At 45.7% G+C, this 27,897-nt stretch overlaps 1 protein-coding gene across 4 annotated transcripts in view; it reads left to right on the plus strand.

The window, feature by feature from the left end:
• LOC138489101 (uncharacterized) overlaps nt 1–27,897 on the plus strand; it is a 501,288-nt gene that overhangs the window by 337,280 nt on the left and 136,111 nt on the right. For all 4 annotated transcript variants that reach the window (XM_069616698.1, XM_069616695.1, XM_069616697.1 and 1 more), the window contains one exon: nt 17,049–18,806. In XM_069616698.1, coding sequence (XP_069472799.1) covers nt 17,230–18,806 — 1,577 coding nt within the window. In that variant the 5' untranslated portion in view covers nt 17,049–17,229. The remainder of the gene's footprint in view (nt 1–17,048; nt 18,807–27,897) is intronic.

Genomic DNA, 27,897 nt, shown 5'->3' on the forward strand with positions numbered 1-27,897 from the left:
TGGGTAGCAAGGCAGTCTTTTTCGTGTATTTTACCTTCTGGAATGAAAATAATCTAGAACAATAAAAGGAAATGCTATATGAAAGGAACAGGATCGAGGTTTGAATGAGAACACCTCCTCTTTGGCAATAGTGTGCCATAATCATAGTTTGCTCTATATAGCGTTCTCACATAGGTTATCCATCTGATCTCATTTCTGAACAGTGTCAGTTCCCGTTACCTATAACTGATGAGGCTTTCAAGGACAGTGGTCCGATAATGGCTACTTGAGACGTTTATGCCATATACATGTCTGCGTAAGGTTTCCGAAGAGCAATCCCCTCCCGCCTCTCCCGGCAGAGACCTCATTGCACATGCAGGAGCTGTTTTCTCTGCAGTGGGACTGCACAACTAAAATCTAATTTGTGCAGCTTGACAAACTGCCTTGTATACATAAAGGCTGCATCAGCACAAAACGGGCCAGTGTATGTTAATCGCTGGCCACGCCGCGCGAGATCCCGGCCCTTGATCTCGTGCCATTGTAGCTATCCTGCATTTCTCTTTCATTGAGGTGATGATTTCATTGTTCTTCGCTGCCTCGAGAGCTCGTTACAACCTCAAATCAAGGGGACTCTTATTTTGTTTGTGGTTCTTTAACTCTTGGGGATGTATGAACATACTGTTTTAAGTGTGTCCAAGTTGATGAATACTTGATCACTGTCCAATTTTCTTTCCGTTTACAGATTCCTATAACCATTATTCTGGTAATCCTAATCATGTTCTGCTCTCCTTCTAGAGCACTCCCATCACCACCTCTTCCTCTCCCAGGTTCCCTTCTTGCCTGTGCCTCTCCCACTCTGTTTTCTTTGGGGGTTGTCACTTGGACGCCTGCACGCATCGTGGTGTACGTTTCATTAACAGGCTGGTGCCGTGTGATTGATGGAGGAGACACCAATGGAGAGGGATTTGTCTCTGCAGTTCTTGCTTTGCCACATCAAAGGCAAATAAATCCAGCCCGCTACCTGTACACAATTTCTGACAAGCAGTGGTGGTAATACACGCCGCTGCTACCCATCAGGGTGCGAGAGGGGCCAATTGTGTGGATTATCCTGGACAATGAGGTGACTACCATTGTCTTTGAAGAGGTGGCAGCCCAGCCATACATATAATTTGTGCAGCGCATCTAGGGCGTCATGGGGTGGTTGAGAGACTCCCTCTTGTATCGCACTACAATCTTGCACAGATGTATCCAGGGAATACACTGGATGACAGACCCCCTTCCACAAAAGTCTTGCAGTTCTGGTGGGTGCTTCCCGCACGCTGTGGAATAATCTCATCACAGGGTATTTCAAGTGACAGTGTCGTAAGTGCTACCCGCACCCCCAACCTGGTCACGGAAGCTGCATGTACACGAGACTCCCACCTTGGTTGGCAAGAGAGGCCTGCTTGAGATACATGGGCCACCTCAAGGCAACCAATGGGGGAGGGGGAGGGTTAGGGAGAGGTTGTGAATAGGTCAGGGGATTTAGGGAGACTGGAAAGAGGTTGAGGAAGGATGTAATGGATAGGAAGGGGGGCGGGGGGGGGTAAATATGCACAGTATTCCTGAAACTTTCCGCTCTTTTCCAGAATTAACTTTGTTAAAGTTCTCTCTTGTACCCTGTAGTTCACACTCTGTTCCTATAACCTGTGTACATCAATTGCCTCATACTCTCGTTGTACCCAAAATAAACAGTTGCTTGTCGTTGGCCCTTGTGTCCATTTATTGTCCAACCTGACACTGAACATCCATAATCTCAATGGATAACTTGGCTCCTGGTTCCTGACACAAACATTTATGTACTTCATCTGCTCAGTCCAAAACAACACTTCATAGTCCCACACTTCTCATACGTTTGAGGATAAGAGCTGTCTTCATCAGTTCAAGTTGTACTTATTGCCACACTGAAAACAAAAATAAGCTATAAACTCCTTTCTCTTGGAAGACAAAACAAACACTGAGGCGGCACTTATCTGATGTCCCTGAACCTGCATGCGAGTTTATAGGCAGCCACCTAGGAGCAGGAGCTACTGCAGGGGAAGCTGGAGCTACCAGAGATGCTCCTTTAAAGTTTTTGTTCATTTTTGATGAACCATTCGGTTTAAATGTGCATTAGATGTGTTCTAATTCTTCTTTATTCACATTCTCAAATACTCAAAGGTAATGTCAAATGTACATGTTTGGAAAGCACCAGTTGGCCCTAGGAGACAAGCGTATCTCCTGGTAGCTTTTGTTTTCAAGCTAACTAGGCTCTACTATGCTAGAAGCAGGAGCTAAATGGCTCCCCTCAATTTCGAACCCTGTGTTCCATACCATAGTCTTTGCTGAGTTCCTGGTCTTGCTCTGAGCGATTGGAGTGAATATGAATGGCCAGAGTCCTACGACTTACCTTGCTGGCAGACAAACCAAACTCTGGCGTTCGTGTTACACCCATGCAAGCGTTAGATGCCACTGGTGTTCCTTCTAATCAGAAGACCAGATGGACCCTCTGCCTAGGACGTATTGAGATATATTTTGTGTCTTTGAGGGAGACTGATGAAACGGTTAAGAAATCGCTGTTTCGGCACTCCACTAAACTGATGGTTCTTACACTATCGACTACGGCTCTTTTGGCATATTTCAATCTGTTAGTAAATGCTGATATGAACGTTTTCAGATGCGACAGGATCAAAACAAATCACTGGGTGGCCACAATGTCCGACTGTGTCAACTGGTGCCCACTTGCACTCTGCTCGATGAGCTGGGCTGCAATTGATAAAGGGTGCCTCCTAGATGTGTCTTTAACATAAGTTGGAGAAACCAAGAATCCAATAGCAATGGATTCTGTAGTTTGGTTGCTCCTTTGTGCTGATAGAGCCAAGTGGCTACCCATATGGAAGAGGCTTTACACACTTTTTTAAAGTGGAAGAAGTCAATGTGCTTGTAGATGCGCCTTAATCCAAAGCGTAGAGTACTTCGTTACCTGCCAGATATACTACCATCACCTGCATCTGGCCTCGTCGAATACTGTAATGGACCTGTCCCGCAAAGGATAATGCCCCTCCTGATGTCCAATGTGCAGCCACTGTGGAAAGATGAATTGCTATATGGTGTGAAATGCTCAGAATTCTACATTTCATGCATCTTTGGTGTGTATGTCGAAGACATTGAAGTCTTGCTACAGTGTTATAATGCAAACTTCCAAGTGGTGGGTTGCCTAAAGGATCATCATGTTTATTTATGTATTCTTTGCTTGTTAGATGCATATACAGGAAGTAAATACTGCTTCAAAGCGCCCACAGGGCAACAGGGAGGTGACAAGGGAATGTAAAAACGATTGAAATACGTAACAATATTAAATACAGGGGGAGGAGAGACGAACCCACTATGCCTTGTGATTGTTCAGAATGTGCAAGTGCAGAAGGGAGGGGGGGATGGGATAGGTGCTGTGGTGCTCATGGGTGAGCAACAGGGGAAGTGCAATGTAAGGTAAGTGCGAGCCTCCAGGGTGGCGGGTGAGCCGAGGCAAGAGCTGAGGATAGACAGAAGCGTGGGGGGATTCAGTGTTCACCTTTATAATGATGTCCTAGTGCAGCCCATTACCCTATGTCACCTCAAAGTTCCTTTTCATTTGACCAAACAGGTGAAGCAGAAACTCGGCATGCCGAAAGAGGTTAAATCATAGAGACTGTCGGGCACTGCACCCTTGGCCTCCCCAGTAGACAAAACCGAAGGTACCGGATGACGTGCCTATATGCATCGAATGCCCCTTCCTAACAAAGCACTAAAGAGGGAACTCAATATCCTAACAATTTGTGATGTTATTGTTGTCCTGCAAGGGGCCTCAATGCGGGGTATCATGTGATTTACCCCTGCACCTGGAATCGAGGTACATTGTCACTTTATCTTTGCACAGAGGGCTCGAGCATTTCTAGCAGCAGAGTCAAAGCAGCATAAATAAGGTATTTGCTGAACTACAACAGGTTTTGGATGTCAGCCAGGATATTTTGATATAGGTCATCTCTGAGTTGGAGCATCCTAAGACTGTTAGTGGGGTGGCGGGGAGAGGTGTACAAGGGTTATCGCTAAGCAGGAGAAATTTTGACTTGAAGTCAAAGATCACATTCATTTGGTATGTGTTTCAAGTGCCTGGCCTCTCAGCTGACCCCAAGAAGGTGGCATACATTCAGTCTGTACAGGCTACCATCAACCCGTGAATTCTGAAGTTATGGCTGGGTTAACTCCAATTTGCCCAAAATCTTAGAATCTCGCAAAAAGGACTGACCAGGGACATCACTTGAGGACCCTGCCTTCCGGGCTACCAAGCAGGCTTTTGCAGAGGAGACCACAATGGCACATTTCACACCTTCACTTCACATGTGGTATATGCCAGTCCGTACAGTTTGGGTATTGTGATGGTGCAGAAGTACAGGCGGGACAAAATGTGACTAACGCCTGCCAATATACAGCGCTCACAGATACGTAGGAAAAAGATTTGCAAATTGAGTGGCGAGCCTTAGCGCTCCTGACGGATGTTGCCCTTTCCACCTGATCATACCTAGGCACCACATACATGTCATTACGGAACACAAGACCATGACCACAATTATGCATGTAATGGCACCTAGTCGTTCTGCTCTCATTTAAAGATGGCTCTTGCAATGATGGGAAAGGGGAATCACTTTTTTGTACTAAGCACTGAGAATCCAGCGTACCATCTGTCCTGACCCCCAGGAGCTGAGCACATAATTAAAGGTGTGAAGGACATCCTGGTGGAGGACCATGTCAGAATTATCAAAGGATCTGCATAGCTGATCTTCGTTAAAGTGGTTGAACTTGTGGAGGCAACCAAAGTGGATGAATGCTTCCAATTGGTGGTGAGGTGATCTAGTCAGGGTGCTGAAAAGACTTGCCAAGGCAACAAGGACACAGAACAGCTATGGCTCCAATCCAAGAGCTGTGGATAGTGAAGGCTGAACTAATGGTCTTGCAGGAAAGACTGATATTTCATGACACGCACACAGGAGGCTGAACTTCTCTACTGGCAGAATAATTGGTTTTGCACATGTTGGCCCCAAGGAATGACCGAGACAAACTGTGGTAAGGTTTGTTTACCGAGTCTGGAGGCAAGAGAGGAAGTGACAGACGGTTGCGGTTTTTATTAATGGACTAAACAATCCCCCATGATTGAAAAGCCCCCAACAAATTATCCTCCATCAAAGGGAAAGCACCATCTTCCACACTATCTTTTCGGACAGATGAGGATTCCAGTTGGTGGTGGATGGATGCTACCTGGAAATGGAATGTGTACCGTCCATGGCGGTAAGGGTAGTAATCCCTGCACTCAAGAAGATCTTGGCCACTCTTCGATTCCCTGAGTGGATACATTTGGACAGTGGTCCCCTGTTTCAAGGCTTTCTAGGGAGCTAGAAAATATGACTGACTACCCCTGGATGGTGCAGGGACAATGGGGATGTTGAATGGATTCTCTTCTCGGATGGCCAGGCAAAGGCCATCGGTCTTGGATCCTGACCATGGAGATGGAGAAGCGAGGGAGGATCACCTAGGTGGAGAGTCCTTAGGGATTGGGGAGAGGATGGCCCTGAGGGAGACTCAGTACTTCCCCCTTCTCGTTCCATAATGAACCCATAGTCCCAGAAGCCTTTGTGGGATATTGTTACCCCATTTCCTGTGGTCAGAGAATAAGCCTCAAACGCATGAGTGAGAAAGAGGAAGGGGTCCACAGACGAGACATGGTATCCCCCTTTCCTTATTGATGACCAACCTAACCTTTCTCCAACCTTTTTGGGTTATTATAAGTCAGCGCCCCCCCTTTCCCTTCATGTGACACTTGACAGTACTGAGACGAGGTAGAGGCAGCTGAGAGTAATGGACACTATGCCATTTCACCACTTAAGTACTGGGGAAAAAAGATTCCTGCAAAGTGTTGTGAAGGTCAGGCAACCCTTCATGGTCAGGCAAACTTAATTGGTAAAGCACACCTGCAACCTGTTAAAGGGTTGCAGGTGTATAAAATGAGGGAGAAAGCAACAGAGAGAAGCAGCAGGGACGCCTGTGTGACCCGCTTGGAGCCTTGCTTTGGGAGAGGCGAGCCACCGGAGGGAACTGCTGCGAGTCGGTCCGCCATGTGAAGCATGCTGAGACTCTGGTGACTGCAAAGAGAGGTGGTCACGTGAAGCGTGGCGTGGGAGCTGGGGCTCCATGGAGCGGACTGCGGGCAGAGAAGGGAGCCGTGTGGAGAGGCTCTCCCTTTGAACAGAACTGCTCATTACCCTGTGTCAATGAACTGACACAGAAGTGTCTGAGGGACAGGAGTTGAACTCTTGGCAGCAGAAGTATGTGTGCTCCGCGTGGCGGTGAAAGTTATCACTGAGGCCAGTGAGTTTCTGGCAGACGAGAAACCCGGGATAACGGGTTGCGCAAGTGCCCAAACATTTCAATTGTTGAAGTATACTTTGTATCGGAGTGGTTGCATGTCTAATGAAGAAACTTTTTGAAAGTCTTGAGTGCAGAGTATTTTAACTGAAGTAAAACAAATGAAAATTAAACATCGGGCTGAATAGAAATGTAACTTTAAGCAAAACAAATGCACATTGAATACCGAACTGAATAAAAACTTTACAGTTAAGCAAAATCACTAAATGCGGATTTCCGAACAGAATGGAACTGTAAAATTAAGTAAAATAAAGGTACATTGAAGATCGAATTGAATGAAACTTTAAAATTAAGCAAAAGAAAAGCTTATTGAATACCAAATTGAATGAAAGCTTCAAATGGCATGAATACATAATGAGAGCAGAATTAAGAGAAACCCTGAAGTTACACATGTTGTATAAAGACAGAAAATAAAGCTTTATGGGCCAAGGAAATCAAGAGAACAGCCAAGATACCCGCATGAAAACAGTTGATGGAAAAGGGCGTAAGTGTGACAGTCATAAGAAGGCAAGGACATTGTGATGGCGAAGTTAAAACCTTGGGGAAGGGAACCCTGACTGGCTTGAGGAACTAAATTGGTGTCTTGAGGGTAGAGCCTCTGTGTTGCTTGGAGGGCTTCAAGACCCTTTTTGTGTTGGAACTGTGGGAAGGGAACCCCGAGGAATGTTTAAAACTGTCTCACCTTGAACCTAAGAAAGGTAACTTTGAGACTTTGTGGAACTGTTTTACACTAGGGAAGGGAGCTGAAAAGCTGAAAGAAAGCTGCGAGCTGGAAGAAGCTCAGAACTTTATTTTGAACATTTGTTCTTTGTTTACTGACATCCTTATATATTGTGTAGATATAGTTGTGTGGGCAAGTATAGGTGTTGGACACAGACTTTTAAGTTGAACACTTTGACTCAGACCTTCCTTAGTTTCATTTAGGTAGGGAAATCCCACCTTAGCAAAGAGCAAGTTAGGCCTTTTTCCATCCTGACATTAAGTTAATAAAGTGTTTTATTTAGAACTTTTAAACTGTTGTCTGTGTCTTGCTTCATGATGCCTTCACAATAGATTATCGTTTGACATATCCTGAAGGCCGAATTTACTACTTTTCCAATGATTTAAGTTTGCAAGTTACTAGAAATGGCTTTAGGAACAGTGAGATTCAAATCAAATAACTGCACTATAATTTCTTTAAATATCCAACTCAGGACTGTTAAACATCTGATGGATAAAATGTGACATAAATTAGAAGTACGAGTGTGTAGATGTCTAATAAGCACTTGAATCCCTCGAATTGTGAAGGTTTTTTTGTTTAAACATTGCATCTCTCTCCCTGTCACTTGTAATTTGCGCTGTCAGTTATGCGATCAATAATAAGTGATGGCATAAGTGAGATCAATGGTGTAATTGCTGATGTCATTAACATGCTCTAGTTTCAAGTGATGATGCAAGGGATGCCAAAATTGGTGTAATTTGTGATATCAATGTGCTCTAATTTCCAGTGATGTTAAAAGTGATGTTGTCCGTGTGCCCATGGGCTGTGCAATCGGGTGGCTCGGAGTTAAGTTGGCATAACTTCCAACACCTGCTGGATTTCAGGGGGTTTGTTGCATTAAACTGGCACCATGACATCACTTCAACTAAAGTTTTTTTTTTCACTGTCCATGTTTTTCTCTCTCTCTCACACATCCCCCAGTGGGTTAGTCAACTGGGCTGGGTTGGTGGATGCTAGACCTGGAGGACGTATATGAGGGATCACTCGGATCACCCCAACTGCAAAGGGCAATTACAGGAATATTTACACCCCCACTACCCCTGTAGACATGCAACTTCATCCAGGGGATAATGACGGGGACAACTATAAACCCCCTACTCTAAAACTATCCGTAGTCGCCCCCATGAAATGTACCCTTAGAGCAGTTCCTTCCACAAAGTAAGTCCACCCAGAGAGCTATTCCAGATCCTTGTCTAGACCCAAACATCTAGTTTTAGGAAAGAAACCTCTCCATTTAAGTGTACAACATTGCAACATTTGCGCCACTGACGAGCAATCATATCAATGTGTTCCTCTGGCATTGATGCTGTAGGAACCAATTCTCTTTGACGCGCACTCGTGTGGCCCAGCTTTTACAAAGTTGCGCTCCAACACATACAAGCTAACCCATGTGGAGCACGTGAGCAAGGAAAGAAACGCATCTTATTTTACCATTGTTATAGGGGATACAAGCTTGCAAGTTTCCCATGATGAAAGAAGGTTGAAAGTAACAGGTTTCCATGCTTAACAAGGAAAAACTGAATACCAGAGCCTCTAGAGGGAGAATGCGCATCTAGTCCTAGATCTTGTGAAATCCAAAATGGAAGCAGGCCGTCATATAGACTTGGGCTAGCCCCTTCTAAAGTCCCATGCCCCCCAGATACATGCCCCCATGTATGGCTCAGACCTTTTAGACATATGCGTCATCAATAGCCTTAGGCACTGCCCCAGGGGATGGGGGGGGCGTACTATATAAGGCAGATTAGTCTGGCAGTTTGAATTGTAGGAGTTAGAGGAAGGAGTTTTGCCACGAGTGGTGAGGGTAAGGAGTAGCTAGAGGAGAGCATGGCAGAAAGCTTGAGGTTGGAGTTGGTGGTTTGGAGTAGGTTGGACTACGATTTAGGTATCTGGGGAGAAGCGGTGGAGGAGATTAGAGAAGGCGAACGTTGTCAGGGGGAGGAGTGGACGATTTGGTGGAGAGTGGAGGATGCAGACTATTTACAGGAGACTGGGAAGATGTTTCTTCAAGAAGCCAAGGCCCCAGGAGAAAAAAAGGTCTAGGCCCTTAACACCTTTGGCAGAGCAGAACATCCTAAATGGGGAGATCTCATCACTTGGCCTGAGGAGGTGAGAGGAGGCCAGGTAACACTTCTAGCACGAGAGTATCTGGCAGACAAGGTCAGTCAAGGGCAGAACTGTGAGGAAGCTGGATGAAGTACGAGATGGTGCAATATCATCAGGGGACAGGGAGCTTACGCTACAAGGTGTCAGAAGGGGGGCTTTGGGGACTTATGACCCATGTTACAGGTAGGTGGTCAACTGACCAAGAACATCCCAGGCGGCAGCCGCTAGGACTGACCTCCTAGATGTGTGACCCAGAGACTGACGCAAGACCAGAGTGTACTGGCCACGAGAGGCCCTTCTGCTTACTCATTCGACAAGGGTTTGGGAGCCACAGACCTACAGCCGAAGACAAAGATCAGGACTGATTGTTGGATATTCAAGCCAGGGTGATGGACCCATGAACTGTTGAGACACTTTTCGTAACATTTTGCCAAAAGTCGTTCTTATTAGTTCTGTTACCTGTTTGGAAATACACCCAAGTCTAGTTTCAGGTGGCGGATTGGGAAGGAGCCATTGTGACCTATATACATCTGGGGGTTCGTATCACCCCGTGTCCCTGCCTCACCTTCTATGAAACTTAAATAACACAAAAATCCCTTACGAAATGGTCTGCAGTCTGTTAGTTCATTCTGAGGAAGGGTGGCAATAGTATTGAGGGCTTCATAGAAATTTACAAAATTAGTGTTGTCCCTGCAGTCATATATGGCATTGAAACTTTACCCTCAACCTATCTTAAGTGGTTAGTTACATTTGGGGGGAAATTCTTGCGCTACATCTTGCCGGTGGAGGTGCTCAGATGTGAGCTGGGTGTAACCTCACTTAAGACACTTTGGTAGCATAGGTGAAGCAATCTTGGGACAATTACCAGATTGGGCCCATTTAAGCTTGATTCCATGTTAAGCTTGATTGCCTCGGCCATTGACGCTAGCCTGCAAAATAAACTACTCCGATCTGGAGGTAACCATGCAGTCGCATTTAAAAGTCATCTGATTATTTCCTCTTCCAAACGAGTATTGTCCCACTTATCTCCGCCAGCGAAAAGTAAAAACTGCGGATTGGGATTGCTCTATAAATCTGGATAGCCTGCATAACAAAAAGCGATATGCGGAATATGCCAAATCTTGCTTTCCTATTGGGAGCCCTCTGCAGTATCTTTTAAAGCTGTGCTCCTCTTTTGAGACTTTTGAATACTATGGTGCATGGGCTGGCATGCCAAAAAAACTGGTTCCATGGGTTAAAATCGCGGCAAAAAAGGCCTTGAACACAAAATATTGTGGGAAAATTGATGTGGTTTTGACGGCTCAATCCATGTAAAGGATGCAGTGGAAACGCCTGCAACCCCAAGGACCCATTATACCATTTAAGGGGAGAGGGGGACGCCCCCTCCCCTTAAATGAAATAATGAGGTACAGCTTTAACGGGTCAAACCACAGCATTTTGGCGCGATTGTTTTAACACGCAATATTTTTGCTGCAATTTTATCACTGCATACCAAAAAACTTGGAATATGCCGACATATGCAGTGAAGCGGTTGAGACAAGCAGGCATTTCCTATTCGAATGTCCTACTCTGGGCGACCATTACTGCAGAGCATATCAAAAGCTAGTTTCATCCTTAGATGAACTCCACACAGATCAATTTTGGAGAACTATATCGGCTGCATCTTCAGTGGTGATGAGTGGGGCTGCAGCATATGTTTGGAAAGAGGTCCTTTTAAAGCTAGAAAAAAAACATAACATTCTCTTGAAACATTTTGCACTGTCATTATTTACTTATAACTGTCTGGCAAGTGATCGTGATATGCCAAATATGTTGATGAAATAAGTTCTTATTTTAATTGATGCTTTTAATCCATTGCATGTTATTGATTTTAATTAATTGGTTATTGTCATTTAAATTATTTTGTATCTGTGTTTTTCTATAGTGCAAATGTTGAATTAAACTATAAGCACTTAATAAAAAAAATGAAGAAATAAATCTATCACCAAAAGCTACTGGGGTGTCGGATGTTTTTGCGTCCCTATCCTGCTACCCTGTCATTATGATATATATCTCAACAATCACATTCATATCACATCAAATATTCATAATTGCATACAAAGAAATGTGTGTGCATTACAGCGTTGTGTGCATTACAGCGTTAATCTGAATGCATGCACCCTGTATTAATGCATCAAACTCCCTGAACCTTTCCTTGGTCATAGTTGCAGGGCTCAGAATTTGCACTAGCTATTGGCAAGTGGTAATGGACCGTTGGGGAGCAAGAAATGGTTTGCTTTGTTGTGCATGCTGAGTGACGTTTAAAGGATAGTTAGTAGCTTGCAACTTGAAATGTTTACCCCTGATTTTAGTGCTTTCTGTTTTAATATATCCAAAGTAAGTATGGTAAGGGCCTAACTGTTTTGGCATGTCACCCCTGATAGATTTCAACCAGGGAAAACCTTCATCAGGCCTTGAATACTGTTCAATGAGTGGTGGCACTGTTCCTTACTCATAGATCAAACTGGTACAATGCAACTCTCTTGCCAATAAACTAGATTTATAAAGCTAGCAAGGGTGTCGTTTGTGTATGGCTTTTAAATGTCGGGCAAGCAATCTAGAGTCAAATTCTTTCTGGAACCAATGCAGAGCCCCACAGACATCAACACAATTGTGATTTGTAAAACAAATTATTCCCACACCAGCTAACCCAAGAGTCCTACATCAAGGCTATTAAAATAATCCAGTCTGAAACCCTTTACGCTTCACCTTCCTACCACATATGTAAATAGTGAGTATTGATTTGTAAGATATGGTACACCATCTTGCAACTTTCATTACTACCCCTGTGAGCTATTAATCTGCTTCAGGATGCAATCGGATGTATTGACTGAATTTATGAGTTGGATCTCTTCCAAGCAGCCTTTTAAAATACGGTTTGGTGGAAGGACATGAAGCAGTCATTTCCAGTTTTGAATGCTCTTGCACATTACACTATATATTTATAGAGCTTCTATAACGCTAGTCATAAAAACAATCTGTGTCAGCCTAAAGATAATCCCTGGTATATTATATCTACGACAATCCTAGAAAAGTGTTACTGTTTATTTGATCCGCCTTCACCCAGTGGCTTGATCTACAAATTGCCTTTCTGCATATTCCCAAACAAACATGATGACTGAGTGTGCTTGGCATTATGTTTGGGCTTTTGGGGTAGGTGTTTCAAATGTGTCAAAGCTCATTCTGCCCTGCTCAACGAGAACTGCTAGCACAAGAATGCCTGCTAATATATTTTTCGCTGTCTCACTTCGCTTGACTAGGGCGTTGTACTTGCATCCCAATAGCTGACACACGTGTGATATCAGATGGAATGTGGCTGCATTGATGAGTAGTGGCATGCACCACGCCTTAACTCGGGCATGGCTTATATTTAGAGTTTACCCTGCCACTAGCTTGGGCTACTTATGATCATCGTAGTTTTGGTACAGCGGTGCATACCTTAAATGCAGCCCCTCTGCTGCAATTACTTTGCTGCCAAATGGGCAGCTCTGACCTCTGAACCTGCTTGGTGCCACTGGTAGAGCACACGCAGCAAATCAGGATACTGATGCAGCAGGACACAGATTCACACTTTGCTTTTGTCATGGAGCTTATGAAAGGGGAATCTGATCAGGAGATTACCATTTCTGAGACTGAATTACCTGCACACTTTTATTTATTACAAATCAAAAAGGCCAGGGCTTTCACACCCTTGCCAGGTCGCAATTCATTAGTCACAATGAAAAACCTTGAGTGACATTAACAGCAACCTGAGAGGATGGTTAAACCCGAGAAGTATCAGAAAACGCAAGGACCAGGCGGGAGTGGGATGTCGTGGGGCAAGGGACGGAAGGGAGGAGACTACTGGCGAGTACCTGTTACAAGAGCTTAATTAGCATTTTGTACTTATCCAGACTCCTGTGTCATAGGTTTAGGTAATTGTTGAGCTAATCTGCTGAACGTTGTTATTCAGACTAGGGTAGTATGCAGGGCTTAAGACTAGGTTTGAAGTTGGCCTTTTGATAGACTTATGATGAAGAATAGGAATCAAGACTTATAAGTTATAAGAATAGGGTATTTATTTCCATTCCCGGTGAGGGGAAATACTGCATGTACTGACATACAGCCGAAACCCCACTTTGTGTTGTCCCTACCTGGGATATTGGTTGTTCTTTTAATCCTAAACCCAGTAGGAGTTCATCCATTTCCCACTTGTGGGAAGCTCTTAATAAATTGTGAGTGTCAAAACAGAACTACCACAACTTCAATGTAGTGATGAACTGCAGTGCACTCAATAACATTGGATTGTTTGATATTATGGAATGTCCTTTGAGCGAAATTATGCTTTCATATTTGTTTGTCTACTGTCGTATGCACAACTGACAGGTGAAAGATCTTCTGTGGAGCAGAAACAAAGGTATGATATGTCCCTCAAATGAGAAAAACACAGCCTTGAGAGGGGAGATGCACCTTATTAGTCAAGGCATAAACTCAACCGAGCAATAAAGCACATGATGGTGTGTTGGTTTGCTTTCTGAGATAGAGATGATAGCACGCTAGCTCATAGCATAGTTAAGGTTAATACGAATCGTTTATGGAGTTTCCAAAATTAACATTTCCAAATGACTTTTGAATTGCCAAAGTACTTTTTGAAGGCATCTGCACCAACACAGTAAGTTTCAGAATTTGTAACGGATGGTTTCATAGTTTGAATAAAAGTTGTTTTAATTAAGTTTTGAACAGCTTTTAACATGGGTTTTCCCTAGGGAAAAATTCCTAGGGAAAAGAAAATGTTCTTGCCTGCTTCAATTTTCAAGTATTTGGCATGTACCTTCATCTGGCTTCTGTAGTAAACACTCCAGTGACCCTGCCCTGTGCATGTCTCCAACTTTTTTCTCTGATTCTCGCCACTCTAAACTCTTCTATAGTCATCCTTTTGGAGACCTCTGCTGCTTTCGACATTGTCAACCACTCCTCTCTCCGGGACCTTGGTTTTAGCAAATCTGCTTCACCTGGATCATCTACCTAGACGGTAAAGCATTTAAATCTCCTGGAACTCGCAAACCTCTAACCCCAACCCTCTGTCAGCATTGGTGAACCTCTGCTCTTCACCCTCTATACTGATGCCCTAGGAAGACTTATGTCATCCTTTTGGCTTTCATTATCATTTTTTTCCTGATGACACTCAAATGTTGTTCTCCTTTCCTTCACCCTAGCTATCGCACTGAATGGCTCTCGGCTGCCACATGCTGAACTCTTCAAAAACAGAAGTCCTCTTTCTCATGGATTCCAGTGCCACCCACTCCTATCTTCTTCTCACCTGAACTTCTTGCTCCCTAGCCCAAGGATCTGTCTTGGTTTCCTCTTTGATAGCAACCTGCGACACCAAATATTCATCACTACCACTGCTGCTCGTAATAACCTCCAACATTCAGAAAATTCATCTACTCCTTCCTCCCCCTGTACAAAGTCCTCCACTTTGCTAACCGCACAATCTAAAACCTATCCAGATCCTCCATTGCGTCTACTTGCTGACAACATGCTGGCTAGTGTGACAAATTGCTAGGCGACGTCATTCCCTAGGATAAGGCTCTCCAAATGAGATAGGGATGTGGCTGTCTTAACCTCACCACTCCTCAAGCCCCCTATATACAATACTTCACAGGAGACTGCTCTGTCAGGTTAAAGGAGTTGCCCCTTTAAGCCAGACTGAGACAAGAAAGAAGGAGACCTATTTAAGAAAAACCATGTGTTCAAAGACCAAATACTGGGGCGAGGAAGAGATGATGAATACCTCTTCAGACCATGGGGCACAATCTAGTTGTCAAAGCCCCCTGTTGGTTATGGGGAATATACAATGGAGACAGACTTTTTTTGAAACGCAAAGTCCTCCTCAGGAGGTACATAGCAGCAGGAGCAGACCGGAGATTGAAAGCGGCAGGAGCTGTGGTACAGAGAATGCTGGAGAACAAAGAAGGCGAAACAAGGCATTACGGAATGACCCACAAACTATGAGCACCACCAGAGGCCGACATAAGAGCGTGAGAGGTGGTCCCAAATGGACTTCGCTGGGTGGTGTTGGTGCCACCGTCCCGAAGCAAGGTAAAGACCACTACGGGGTACTATCCCGTAGCCAGAGCGATGCAGTACCTGAGGCTGGGGGAAAGATGTACAATGCTTTCTCCGGTACGGCTTGGCCATGAGGATTCTTACCATCCGAGGGGAGTGCAGTGGAGCTCCATTGGTCTCGGGCGCACAGAGCATCAGCGAGAGACCAAGCAGGACCAGGAAAATAGGTATTTACTTGGGCGCAAGGGTCTCAACCGCCAGAAGGAGCGAGTGGGGTGGGAGGGTGTAGCAGACGCGAGAGAGAGACGGCAAGAGCTCTTCTTATTTCCTCCCCAATAAGCCCCACACAGTCATGTACGACAGATCATCAAAGACTGCATTAATAATAACTGTTGATTGTGGGAAGAGAGTGAAACAGTTCCACCCAACTGAAATACTTGATGGGTAAGTGAACCAAGTATGCCTGGCCAATGAATGGCATGCATAGACTTTGGCAGTAGAGTAAAGCAAGGCTATGAATTGGCGTGAAGTTAAATAAAGAGGTATATGTGAGAGAAAGGTATTGGATCTTTCATTTGATTTGAGACTGAGCCAGGTGTGTACTACAATTCCTGGAAACCAGGATTGCTCATCAGGATCGGAGACCCGTTTTCTTCAACCAAACGAAGAGAGACACTTGTATGGACTATAATGAAACTCAAAAGGAAGGCAACACGCCATTTTGAGCTGTCTGCAACTAGGTTTTGAACACCATGATTTGGGAACTTTTGTTAGAGAATTGCAAAGCAAGGCTGCAGGTGGCGAGCCAAGAGACATTTTCGCCTTTCCATGTATGAAGTATAGCTTGTAAGGGACAGATTAGGATTTGAACACAGGACTGTGTATGTAATTTGGACATTCCGACAAGACAGTTTTCACTAGTTTGTTGTGTTGAGGTAGGCACATCCCTCTTACAGACAGGACAAGTTAGGACCTCCTCCAATCCCTGTTTTTGTTAAATAGGCCTTTGCCAATTACCCCTGTGTCCTAGTCTTACTTCGTGACATTAGCCATTTGTAAAAGTGGTGCAAGTCATTTCTGATGAAAATTGACATCCCTGTTCTTCAAATAAATGCAAATATCATGAAAGAAAACAGTTGGTGCACACATATTTTTAAATACAATCTGGCAAATTTTGAGATATTTATGTTGACGGCTGGACCACATTTTTAATGGGACTGCTGTATTATATGGGGCACAGCAATAAGGGTGGAGTGGGAGCAGAGTATAAGGAGTCCATCAAACCAAAGTGCAACTGTCTACAATTGAGGGTTCTGAAATGTTACATGCAAATCACATGCATAGTTGGTAGATGTGTTGGAACATACACTTAGCGCCCATTTCTAATGTAGCCTTCTAATTATTGGTGGGCAATTTAGAAATGACTGCATCTGCATCAAGAAACCATTTGAATTGGGTCATCTGCTCTTACTGCAAAGTTAACAGTAATGTCTTCCTTTCTGTGTCTACACAATGTGCATTTTGCTTTGATGCGTCTTGCTATTGATCGATGCTACAGTTGGCATAATATTTAACTGCTATAGATTTCTGATTAAGAAAATATATTTCTGAAATCTTATATTTGTTTCTTTCCTTAATTTATCAGGTTTTCATGCCATCATTTGGATTGACGTCATTTGAAGCTCTTGCAATAAGGAACCGAGAAACCAAAAATGGAATACCTCAGTAACCACCCTGCTAGTAAGAGCTTTGGGCTCCATCATTAGACCTACCAACCTCCTCTTCAGCTCTAAGATATCAAGTTGTCACACCCATGATCATCTGCTATGACATACATTAGTGTTGACGACCGGCAGGAACACAGCAGACTCATTTTAAGTGTCCAGAATAACCAACTGCATGCAAAGCATGGCATAAGTAACTGTCCTCAGAGTACAATGCACCCATTAAAAAGTATGGATCCCCACGGAATGACTGGGGACATGGCGTCATCTAGCAACGCAGAAACCAGGCTGTATCGCAGCCTGGAGAATATACATTGGGCTACTCTGGCAGATTCCAATTTGTACACTCACTGTCGAAGTGTGGACAGTGAATTCATCTTGCACTGTAAAAGCACCAGCCATTGGTCCGAAGGATCCCCAGGCAGGCCCCCAGTCCAACGCATAGTGGAAGCATGCAGACACATGCCTTTTGAATCCGGCAGAATCCCAATGCAGAGAGATATGCCTGCTCGTCCTTTTGCCAAAGTTTCACAGTGGCTTTTTCCATCGACGGATGAAAGGGTCCTGCACCGAAATGCCAAAAGAGAACTGAAGGAAAAACTCCGGCTCCATAGCGCAAAGGCAGCTGAGCCCAGCAAACCTCTCCGACCACAGGCTTTCTTGAACGATTTTGTCAGCAGCGAAGTTTCCCAACGCAGGACATGCCAACAGTGTAAAAACGGAGGTGCTGTGAACTGTGGCAATGTGCTTGTAGAACCTGCTACCCTTTCTCCAAGTCACGTGCCACTCCTACGGCAGCGGCCTAGTTTTTGCCACCGGATAACCTGCCCGGAGGACATCAAACAAGAGGCAATGAGGCGCTTGAAGCTCAGGCGGCAGAATAGCTCCCCCAACCTCAGCCTCCATATGGCAGAGGTCAGCAAGCAGGTGACTAAATCCAGAACTGAGGAGTCTTTAAGAGAATGCGGGCACCTGAATGCCACACCCGAACCATCCAGTCCAGACCAGAGTAAGAGAGGATGCTGTAAAGGTAGATTATACATCCCCACTTTTGAGGAATTTAAGCGAATGAGAAACAAAGACCCCTCTTCGAACAGAGAAGAGGCGCAACCTACCAACCAGACGAGCACCAACGGTCTAGTGCTCAACATAGAAATCAATCAAAACACCTGTTCAGCTGCGGCACAAGACATTGAAAAGCACAACCTGGATGACCGAGCCAAGCTAAGGATTGCGGCACCTGACGTTGACAATGCTGGCCGGCGCTCCCCCGGTCTGTTCCAATTGCAAGACAATCAGGGTTCTAGTGACAGTATTAACTGCAACTTGACATCCCTTGATCTAAACCAAGGGTTGTTTGAGGACTGCAGAAATCAAAATTTGGAAACTGACAAAGCAGTGGCTCCTATTTGTTCCAGCCCAATTCCAAGGTCACCTCTACAGGCGTTAGCTGTCCACCGGGAGAGCGAGGAAGGCATTTTGCACGAGCTGACAGCGGCGGATGCAAAGATCGCTAGCGGAATCCTTAATGCCGCAGATCGCCGCCTGGTTTCAGAAGCACAGTCCTCCTGCTGCCCATCACTGCTGCTGGAGGCGACTGATCTTTCCGGCTATGGCGCCAAGCTGCAGAAAATGAAGAACGAGTTTCTGGGCTCTGCAATGGATCTCCTCAAGAAAAGGTAATGTTTTATGGCAAAGACAGTTTTATATGCATTGTTCTGGAGGTCCATGGGGGCATTTTCTTGGTTGCAACTTTCTACACAATTGCTGATAGTCTCGAAGATGATTGCCGCTATTTTGCTCAGGGAATTCGTGCCGGTCTGGCTTTAAGCTCACCTGTTTAAATCCAGCTTTGACCAATAGGAATTCGGTAGCTAAATGTGTGGTTTCTTTGATGGCCTCCATGAAAGAGTTGGACTTGTTTCTCTGATCAGCTGCCATTCCAGCTGCTTTTCACAGTCAGTTGTCAATAATTGATATTCCTCTTGGTGACCCCTGAAAAGCCAGAAATGGAGTGGGCCTGAAGACTGAACTGGCCTCTCTTCCTCCATTACTAGCTCAGGTCTCATTGGTGGGGCATTGATGGGAAGCATGTTCTGCCACTGTAATATGTTCTATAGAAACATCAGCGTACCTTTTGGTGTTCTGAACACTCAAAAAGGCCTACATTTACTTACGTGCCCCCAATAAGTGCCCAAAACAGCCTACAGACAGATGCACCCTCATAAAAGTGAGTGGTAGACCATTGCTTTACAACAATATTTATTTATTGCATTTATACAGCTCACACAAGCCCTCAGGCATCGGGGCACTATGGTCCAGTTGCATGTAGCCCATAAGCAGGGAAAGGTCCTTAGTCCATCGGTACATATGTATAGGTAGGGTACAGAAAGAATAGGTAGATACAGGAACAAACATGACAATGCTATGTTCGTTCATTGTTTACGGTGGTGATGGCAGGGCAATATTGTCCTGGAAAGAAATTCGTGAAACCTCCTTTATGATAGGTTTCTCCTCCAACCTTAGTAAATGGAATGCAAGTGTACAGCTGGAAGCCAGATTCGTTGCTTGGCTGTCTTGATTTTATTCATTGTAAAAATTGTGGGTTTTTTCAGCAGTGGCCAGTAGCTGGTTGTCAACATTTCACAGCTGAATTGATCAGGTCGGTCAGTGATGGACGCGTTACCAAATTACCAAATTCCTAGCACATTTGTCAACGGAGGAAATCCATGTCCGCCCCACAACTGCAGAATCCTATTTCATGGGTAAAGTCATGACATAGGATGTCTCTCGCCACAGTGCATGATGGCTCATAATTATAGGATGTCTCTCGCCACAGTGCATGATGGGCCATAACTATAGGATGTCTCTCGCCACAGTGCATGATGGTCCATAACTATAGCATGTCTCTCGCCACAGTGCATGATGGGCCATAACTATAGCATGTCTCTCGCCACAGGTCATGATGGGCCATAACTATAGCATGTCTCTCGCCACAGTGCATGATGGGCCATAACTATAGGATTTCTCTCGCCACAGTCCATGCTGGGCCATAACTATAGCATGTCTCTCGCCATAGTGCAGGATCGGCCATAACTATAGCATGTCTCTCGCCACAGTGCATGATGGGCCATAACTATAGCATGTCTCTCGCCACAGTGCAAGATGGTCCATAACTATAGCATGTCTCTCGCCACAGTGCATGATGGTCCATAACTATAGGATGTCTCTCGCCACAGTGCATGATGGTCCATAACTATAGCATGTCTCTCGCCACAGGTCATGATGGGCCATAACTATAGCATGTCTCTCGCCACAGTGCATGATGGGCCATAACTATAGGATTTCTCTCGCCACAGTCCATGCTGGGCCATAACTATAGCATGTCTCTCGCCATAGTGCAGGATCGGCCATAACTATAGCATGTCTCTCGCCACAGTGCATGATGGGCCATAACTATAGCATGTCTCTCGCCACAGTGCAAGATGGTCCATAACTATAGCATGTCTCTCGCCACAGTGCATGATGGTCCATAACTATAGGATGTCTCTCGCCACAGTGCATGATGGTCCATAACTATAGCATGTCTCTCGCCACAGTGCATGATGGGCCATAACTATAGGATGTCTCTCGCCACAGTGCATGATGGTCCATAACTATAGCATGTCTCTCGCCACAGTGCATGATGGGCCATAACTATAGCATGTCTCTCGCCACAGGTCATGATGGGCCATAACTATAGCATGTCTCTCGCCACAGTGCATGATGGGCCATAACTATAGGATTTCTCTCGCCACAGTCCATGCTGGGCCATAACTATAGCATGTCTCTCGCCATAGTGCAGGATCGGCCATAACTATAGCATGTCTCTCGCCACAGTGCATGATGGGCCATAACTATAGCATGTCTCTCGCCACAGTGCAAGATGGTCCATAACTATAGCATGTCTCTCGCCACAGTGCATGATGGTCCATAACTATAGCATGTCTCTCGCCACAGTGCATGATGGTCCATAACTATAGCATGTCTCTCGCCACGGTGCATGATGGTCCATAACTGCCGCACTGTTGATTATTTCCATTATCCTGGTGAGGTGTTTCTACTTAATTGTATGTAAGGTTCCTAAAATAGACTGTTTTGATAGTCAATAAATACTCCTGACACCATTCAACCTAGGAAAATTGATATTTTTGTTTCATTTATTTGATATTTTTATTTGTATCCTCATTATTTTAATCCCCATGTTGTGCAGTTTTTCTCTTTTGAGATGTTTCCTAGCTCCAAAATTGCATTTGTTCGAGGCTCCCATTAGGCATGAACACATTGCAACACGTGTTAGGTTCGCGTTGGGTATTTAAAATTCCTCCCTGGAAAACCTATCAAGAAATGGGCTGCCCTGCCTCCGCTAAACCTTTGCAGAAAACTTACTTGGTGGGTCAGTGCACCTGCTGCAGAGCACCTGAAGTTTACAGGTTTGAATGCTGGCAGAGCGGATAGTGTCTTCATTTCAAGGCATAACATTAGTTTTATTAAGTTGGGTAATAGTAATATTAGTTGGCCATAAAAAATAATCATTAAGTGTGATATTTAAATGTCCTTTATATTTTGTACTCTCAATTTTAGCGGGTTATCTCCTCCATTCAAGATAAGATGGAAAGTAGTATCAGTCCAGAATCATGGTATTTTGCAATGCTATGCATACGTCCAGGAAGGACTTCCTTAAACTGTGCTCCATCCTAACTTGGCCGAGTCTGTGACTCGGGATTGAGTGAGGATTATTGACATGGAGATGGTCGATGTGCTTGCAGAACCGATGACGGAAGGGTTATGGTAACTAGCTACAGTGGCTGTCAGCGGAACATTAGCGTTGTGCAATAGCAACATGTCACTATGTGATGGATTGATGCAATGTCTTTCCTGCACTTATGAATGCCAAAACACTTGGACCTCATTTGTCAATGTGATCAGGTAAAAGAACGCAAGCTCCATTGGGGCCATGCAACCTTCACCTGTATTTTACTGATAAGTCTTTCAGTTCCCTCCTTTTTGTAGCTGTGATAAAGTTAGTAGCTGGAATGAGAGATTTAAGCCATAAAACACTTTACCAATTCTCTGACCTCACCTGGCCTTGGATATTCAGACAGAGGTTTGAACCAGAACTCCTTGTATGGCCCATACACCGTTTGGTAGTTTGGCTGAGTTCAAGACTTAAGTCCTGCAAGAGTTGATGGGGATACAAAATGCAACATTGCACAATAGTCTTTTAGGTCAAACTGTACCATCCAGAGAAAATAATTTTAAGAGGCCATGGGGCTTCACCATTGCACCATCACTGCCATCTGTTCTCCCTAAAGCAGGGCATCAAGGTAATCACTATTCTGCCTTTTCCTGGCTAGTACGTTAGTTGAGCTACAAGTTGAGCTTGGGTAGAACTAATGCAACCATGTGTATACATGACGCCAGGCCAAGGGCCTTTTAAAAAAGAGTAATTTTGAACCCCTTTTGGTGTTGAGGTTTGACTCTGGTCAGGTTTTGTGTGGGCTCTAGGCCTGACGGTGGGGAGTCCATAAGTAATTTTGAGACTTGAGAAGTGTAGAGGCCATCATAAGTGAACTGTTAAGTATGGGTGGAAATGGAAAACATCCTTATGAGGACATAAATAGGTTACTACAAGAACCTTGGCAAACGATCAGGGGTTGAGTGAATGACTACATATTGTTAAGCAGACTATAACCAACCAGGGTTTTTATGGGGTGTGATGAAGACATGTTAGGACCATCTACGGAGGTGGGAGGTACTCTGGCGGGACCATGGCGTGTCCATGTTATTTCGAAAACCTCAAAGAAGCCCTATTTAGATATGCATAGATATGTGTTGTAACCCTGTATTACCCATACCACAGTGAGGTGTAAGGACGGTTCAAGGGTGTTTGTTCTAATTTTGTGGGCCCGATGTCTGTCCCTCTCTAGTCTTCCTTGGCATTCCTCCTGAACTTGGGAATCCATGACCCCAGGTTAGTTCTACTGACCGGTAACCCTACTGTCTACTGCGGCCTTAGGCTGCTGATGACTCTCTTAGACAATGGTTCTCTAGACTCCCTTAGGGATTTCCTAGCTGTCCCTATCCTAGCCAGTTGTTGATGTTCTGATGGAGTGCCTTGCAATTTATCAGTTGGACACAGGCTTGTTCAGTCACACCCACCCTTACCTCTTCCCTTCTCCATTCTTAGTATCACAGTCCCTGTTCTTGCTCCACCCACCACTCTTCTGTCCATCTGATGTTTTACTCCTCCTATGCCTTACCTCCACCTTTAGTGTTCCGTCCATTTCTTCCTGTTGCTACCACTCCTCCTCCTCTTTGTACTGCAGCTCCCCCTCCTGCAACTACCACTCCTCCTGCAACGTCCACTTCTCCTCCCGCCACTCCCCCCCCTCCTCCTACTACTTCTCATGCTACTACCACCACTTCTCATTCTGCAACTACTACAATTCTACTACCACCACTTCTCGTTCTGCAACTACTACAATTCCCATGGTACCAATCCCCCACTCCACTATCCAGTCACCCGCCTTTCACTCTTTATCTGCCTTTTTCCTGTCACTCCTTAAATTATCTCTTCTACCCACATGTCTCACACATGTCTCGCACGCACGCACTGCAGAATCCTTGTGCTCACTGAAGCAACATCTCACCTTTTCCATTAAACATCTGTGCTCTACTGCTTCCTGCTCTGTCCTGCTAGTATCTTGGTTCTCCACCAGCAACTCCACTGATCTCACCTGGGTAACACGCACAGTGACGCACTTCTTATTTCCTGTCCCATGTTGAAACATCCATCCCCTGTTCTGATTGGCCAGCTCTCCCTTGCCAGTCTTGTTCTATCTTTTTGTTTTTGGAGGTGTATACGTGGTGGAAAGTCATTGACAGGGCGCTAAGACCTACCCACTTCCTCTGCGTGAGCTTGCAACCTCAGATACATGCTGACTAAGCAACTTTCCTGTGCCTGTTAGTATCGGCTCTGGGGCCCAACCACCTTCATGGTGAGTATCTCTACCCTGGGGTTAGGGCCCCGCTTTTAAGTCTCTAGTGGTCTAGGGTGAACCCCATCACTTGCGGTTGGTTGTGGATGGGGAAGATGAACATTGGGTTGCTTCCAGCACTGTATGTATTTGTTTTTGGGATTGTACCAAGTGATGCACGTGCACAAAAAAACATCATGACAGACGGGCTTGAGTTGGGGATCGGGTCCCTCTCTATTGGTACCTGCCCAGTGTCACACTGTGAATCCTCTCCCTCCCCCTTTTAACAAGGTCCGAGTACTATGTTACACATGGCACTTCAGCATGGATATAGTCTACGCGTGTTTCATGCCTGTGATGGCATTTCATCAGGACCGTCAAACCTATGATTACTTACCTGTAATCTTCATTACTCCTAGTCCTACTCTTCCTTGTGACAGTACTTACCTATGAGGAGGCTCTGCCTCCCATACAGGACCGCTTTTCTTTTCTTTTCCTTTGGAGGTATATACTCCCTACTTACCCATAATCCCCAGTTCATTCCAATTCCAGTCAGATCATGGGACCATCCACACCATGGGAGCGCACAGAGGGTTGGCAGTACTGGGACAAGGATGGGTAGGGCTAGGAGTAATGAAGATTACTGGTAAGTAAACGCAACATTATATCCACGTTCCTCTTCCTCGTCGCAGTACTTGACTGAGATATACTAAAGCCAGTATGAAGTGGAAGGGCCCGATGATAGACACCAATCCAATTGATAAATGCAGCAATACCACCAATGTATTGTGCAAAGGAAACAACAGTGATTTCGGCCCCACCCCCACTCCAAAGGAACCATCCATGGGGTTACCAATATTGAGCCGGTAGTAAGTGATAAAGGTATTGGGATCCGCTTAAGTAGCAGACCTGCATATCACGTGCAGCGGGACACCCGGAGCATCCGCACAGGAGGCTGCAATGCCCCAAGTGGAACGACCTTGACCCTCCGAGGAACTAGTAGCCCAGAAACCTGGTATGCCATGGAGATAACGGTCTTTATCCAGTGACTGATAGAAACTACAGACTCACTCGTACCCGCCCCAGCAGCACCAAAGGTCCCCAGGAGGCAGTTGGACCTTCAGAATGCCTCCTTCCTGGCAAGATACGCCAGGACAGCCAGCCGGACATAAACGGCATCACAAGCCATCTCCTCTGGGTTAGGGGGGGGGGTCCAGAAAGAAGGCAGGAAGGACCACATCTTGAATTAAACAACATTTCAAGGACTATTTAGGCAAAAACCGGGGATCAAAACGTAAAACAAGAGAATCTGGGAGAACCCGAAGAAACAAGGGACGACAGAGTAGAGCCCTGATTTCCCCCAAACAACGAGCCAAATTAATAGCAGCCAGTAAAGTGGTCTTGAGTGTGAGGTGTTTGATATCAATGGGATCAAGAGGCTCAAAGGGAGCCGACTTCAACAACCGCAAAACCAGGGGCAAACACTGGGAATGGCTGGAGGAAGTTAAGCTCTTAAGGAACCGGCCCAACAACTCCTCATCCTGCAGGGGAAACCCAGAGCCCCTCTTAAGAGCATTCAGTGCCGCTCACTGGGTGTGAAGAGTAGCAACAACCAGTCTCTTGTTGAACCCACCCTGCAGGAACTGTAGAACCCCTGTGGGCAGCCCTGCCGAGGGGAGCGGGAGGGGCAGGGTACCCGTCTCCTTGCACAAGCGCAGGAAATAAGCCCATTGTTTATCAAAGGCTTTCAGACTAATAGGCCGCTTAGAGTGCCAAACAGTTTCAGCCACCTGGGCGGAAAGGCCCAAGGCTAACATCCTTTCCCTTTCAATAGCCAGACTGGCCAGCGGATCACATGGAGTCCTGACCCCTACCATGTCTGCAGAGAGCAAGGCCACTCCGGAATCCTCCAGACCTCATGAACCCCGAGTTCCAGAAGGGAGGTGAACCACCCTCTGCAGGTCCAGAAGCGAACCTCCAGGATCACAGACAAGGAGCTTTGCCTTTTCTTCTGCACCATCCTGGGGATGAGGGGAATGGGAGGAAAGGCATACAGGAGACCCTGAGGTCACTCCAGGTTCAAGGCATCTACCCCAAGCCTGCACCGCTGGGTACCGGGGAACCTTGGCAGAGGAGGGTGAAGCAAAGAGGTCAAACACAGGAGTCCTGAACCGCTGGCAGATCTGAGTATGTCCTGTTAGACAACACTAACTCCAGTTAGCCCAGGCCCGATGCACCCCACCAGAGAATTCAAGGACTGCAACCCCACCCCCCCAATCAATTCCAGCACCGACGGTGCCCCTCCTGATCCCACTGTTCCTGAACTGTCAGAGAAGCCCCCAGCCATGGCGGTGCCCCGCTCTCCATCAAAGGAGAGATCCGAAAGCATTTACACTTGCTTTTACATGTCATCGAGGACAGGTGCACAATCCAGTACTTTCAGAGACTCACAGGTCCCAAGCTTTCCTCGCCAGTCTCCTGCACTGCCCATGGTCCTTGCGCTTGTTGCAGCATTACTGCACTTTGTTTACGACCCTAGAGAGTGGTATCTCTCTGCACTTAACTCATGTTCCAACAGGACTGGGTGCACTTGATCCCTATTGCCCCCTACCCCCTCTTCCTATTCTGTGCACTGCATGATCTGAATATAACATGCCTAGCAAGATTGATTGTTTTGTCGGTACCTGCCCACCCTGCCACCCTCACACACTGCCCCCGGGCCACCCTTTGCACTGGGGTCTGTATCTGTACCCATTCAGTTCTCTCCCCCTTTTTCTTCCTGCACTTATCAGACTTACCCTATCTGCTGCCTTAAACCCAGCACTTACACTTGCTGGCTGCCCTACCACTGTTTGTTGCCTTTATTATTTATCTGTTTCTCCTTTGCCCTGCACTTTCCACTTCTCCCCCCTTCCGTGCACTTTCCCCCTCTCCCATGCGCTTGCGCGTTCTCAATGTCACTGGGCCTAGTAAGATCGTTTTGTTCTCCCCTATTCCCCTCCCTTGCCTTGTCTCGCTCTAGAACACTAGTGTACGAGCGCAATAGAAATAGAATATCAGTTCAATTCAATACTCCTTCTATTTTCCCCTCCCATGCATGGTTGCGCTTTGAAACACTTTTGTGTATAAGCGCATAATAAATCTGTCAATCTCTGGCCAGGTCCTTCCCCCTCGGCTTCATCATCAGAGTGGTTGGGATCCACTGAGGAAGGAACAGACTCGGAGGAGGAAAAGGAGGAGGAGCAGGAAGAAGATGCAGAAGGACTGAACCGGATTCTTCTTCCTGGTCCCTTCATGCTCTTCAATAGCTTTCCGCATGAGGCACTCCAGCTCCTTTTGAGAAAGAGAACTTCAATTCCATCCTCTTCCCATGGCATCGTTCTGCACTAAAGTCTTCTTAAGTGGCAACATGATTTCGATTTTCAGTGCGTTTCCCCATCTGGAGAAGACGGCAGGTTGTACAGACCGCGAGAACACAACACTCAGTGCTCTGGAATACAAAAGAAATGCTGGAACTGCTGCCCAGCAACTGAGGCTGCCCTAAGAAAGGCCCCCAACCATTCCACCGGCAGCAGGAGGAGCACAAGGGGGCGGGAACCAATCCGCATAGCTAACCTCCAGTCGGGTACAGCCACCACTGCCAGGCACTTAGTATACTGTAAAGCGGGGGGGGGCGCTCACCAGCCCCCTCCCTGCACAGTCGGAAAGTCTGGTGTGCCTGCAGCAGGACTTTGAGAAGCGAGGAGGGCCA

Source organism: Ambystoma mexicanum, chromosome 9 (genome assembly GCF_040938575.1).
Source record: "Ambystoma mexicanum isolate Mex_15411 chromosome 9, UKY_AmexF1_1, whole genome shotgun sequence".
In the NCBI taxonomy this organism is placed as follows: Eukaryota; Metazoa; Chordata; class Amphibia; order Caudata; family Ambystomatidae; genus Ambystoma; species Ambystoma mexicanum.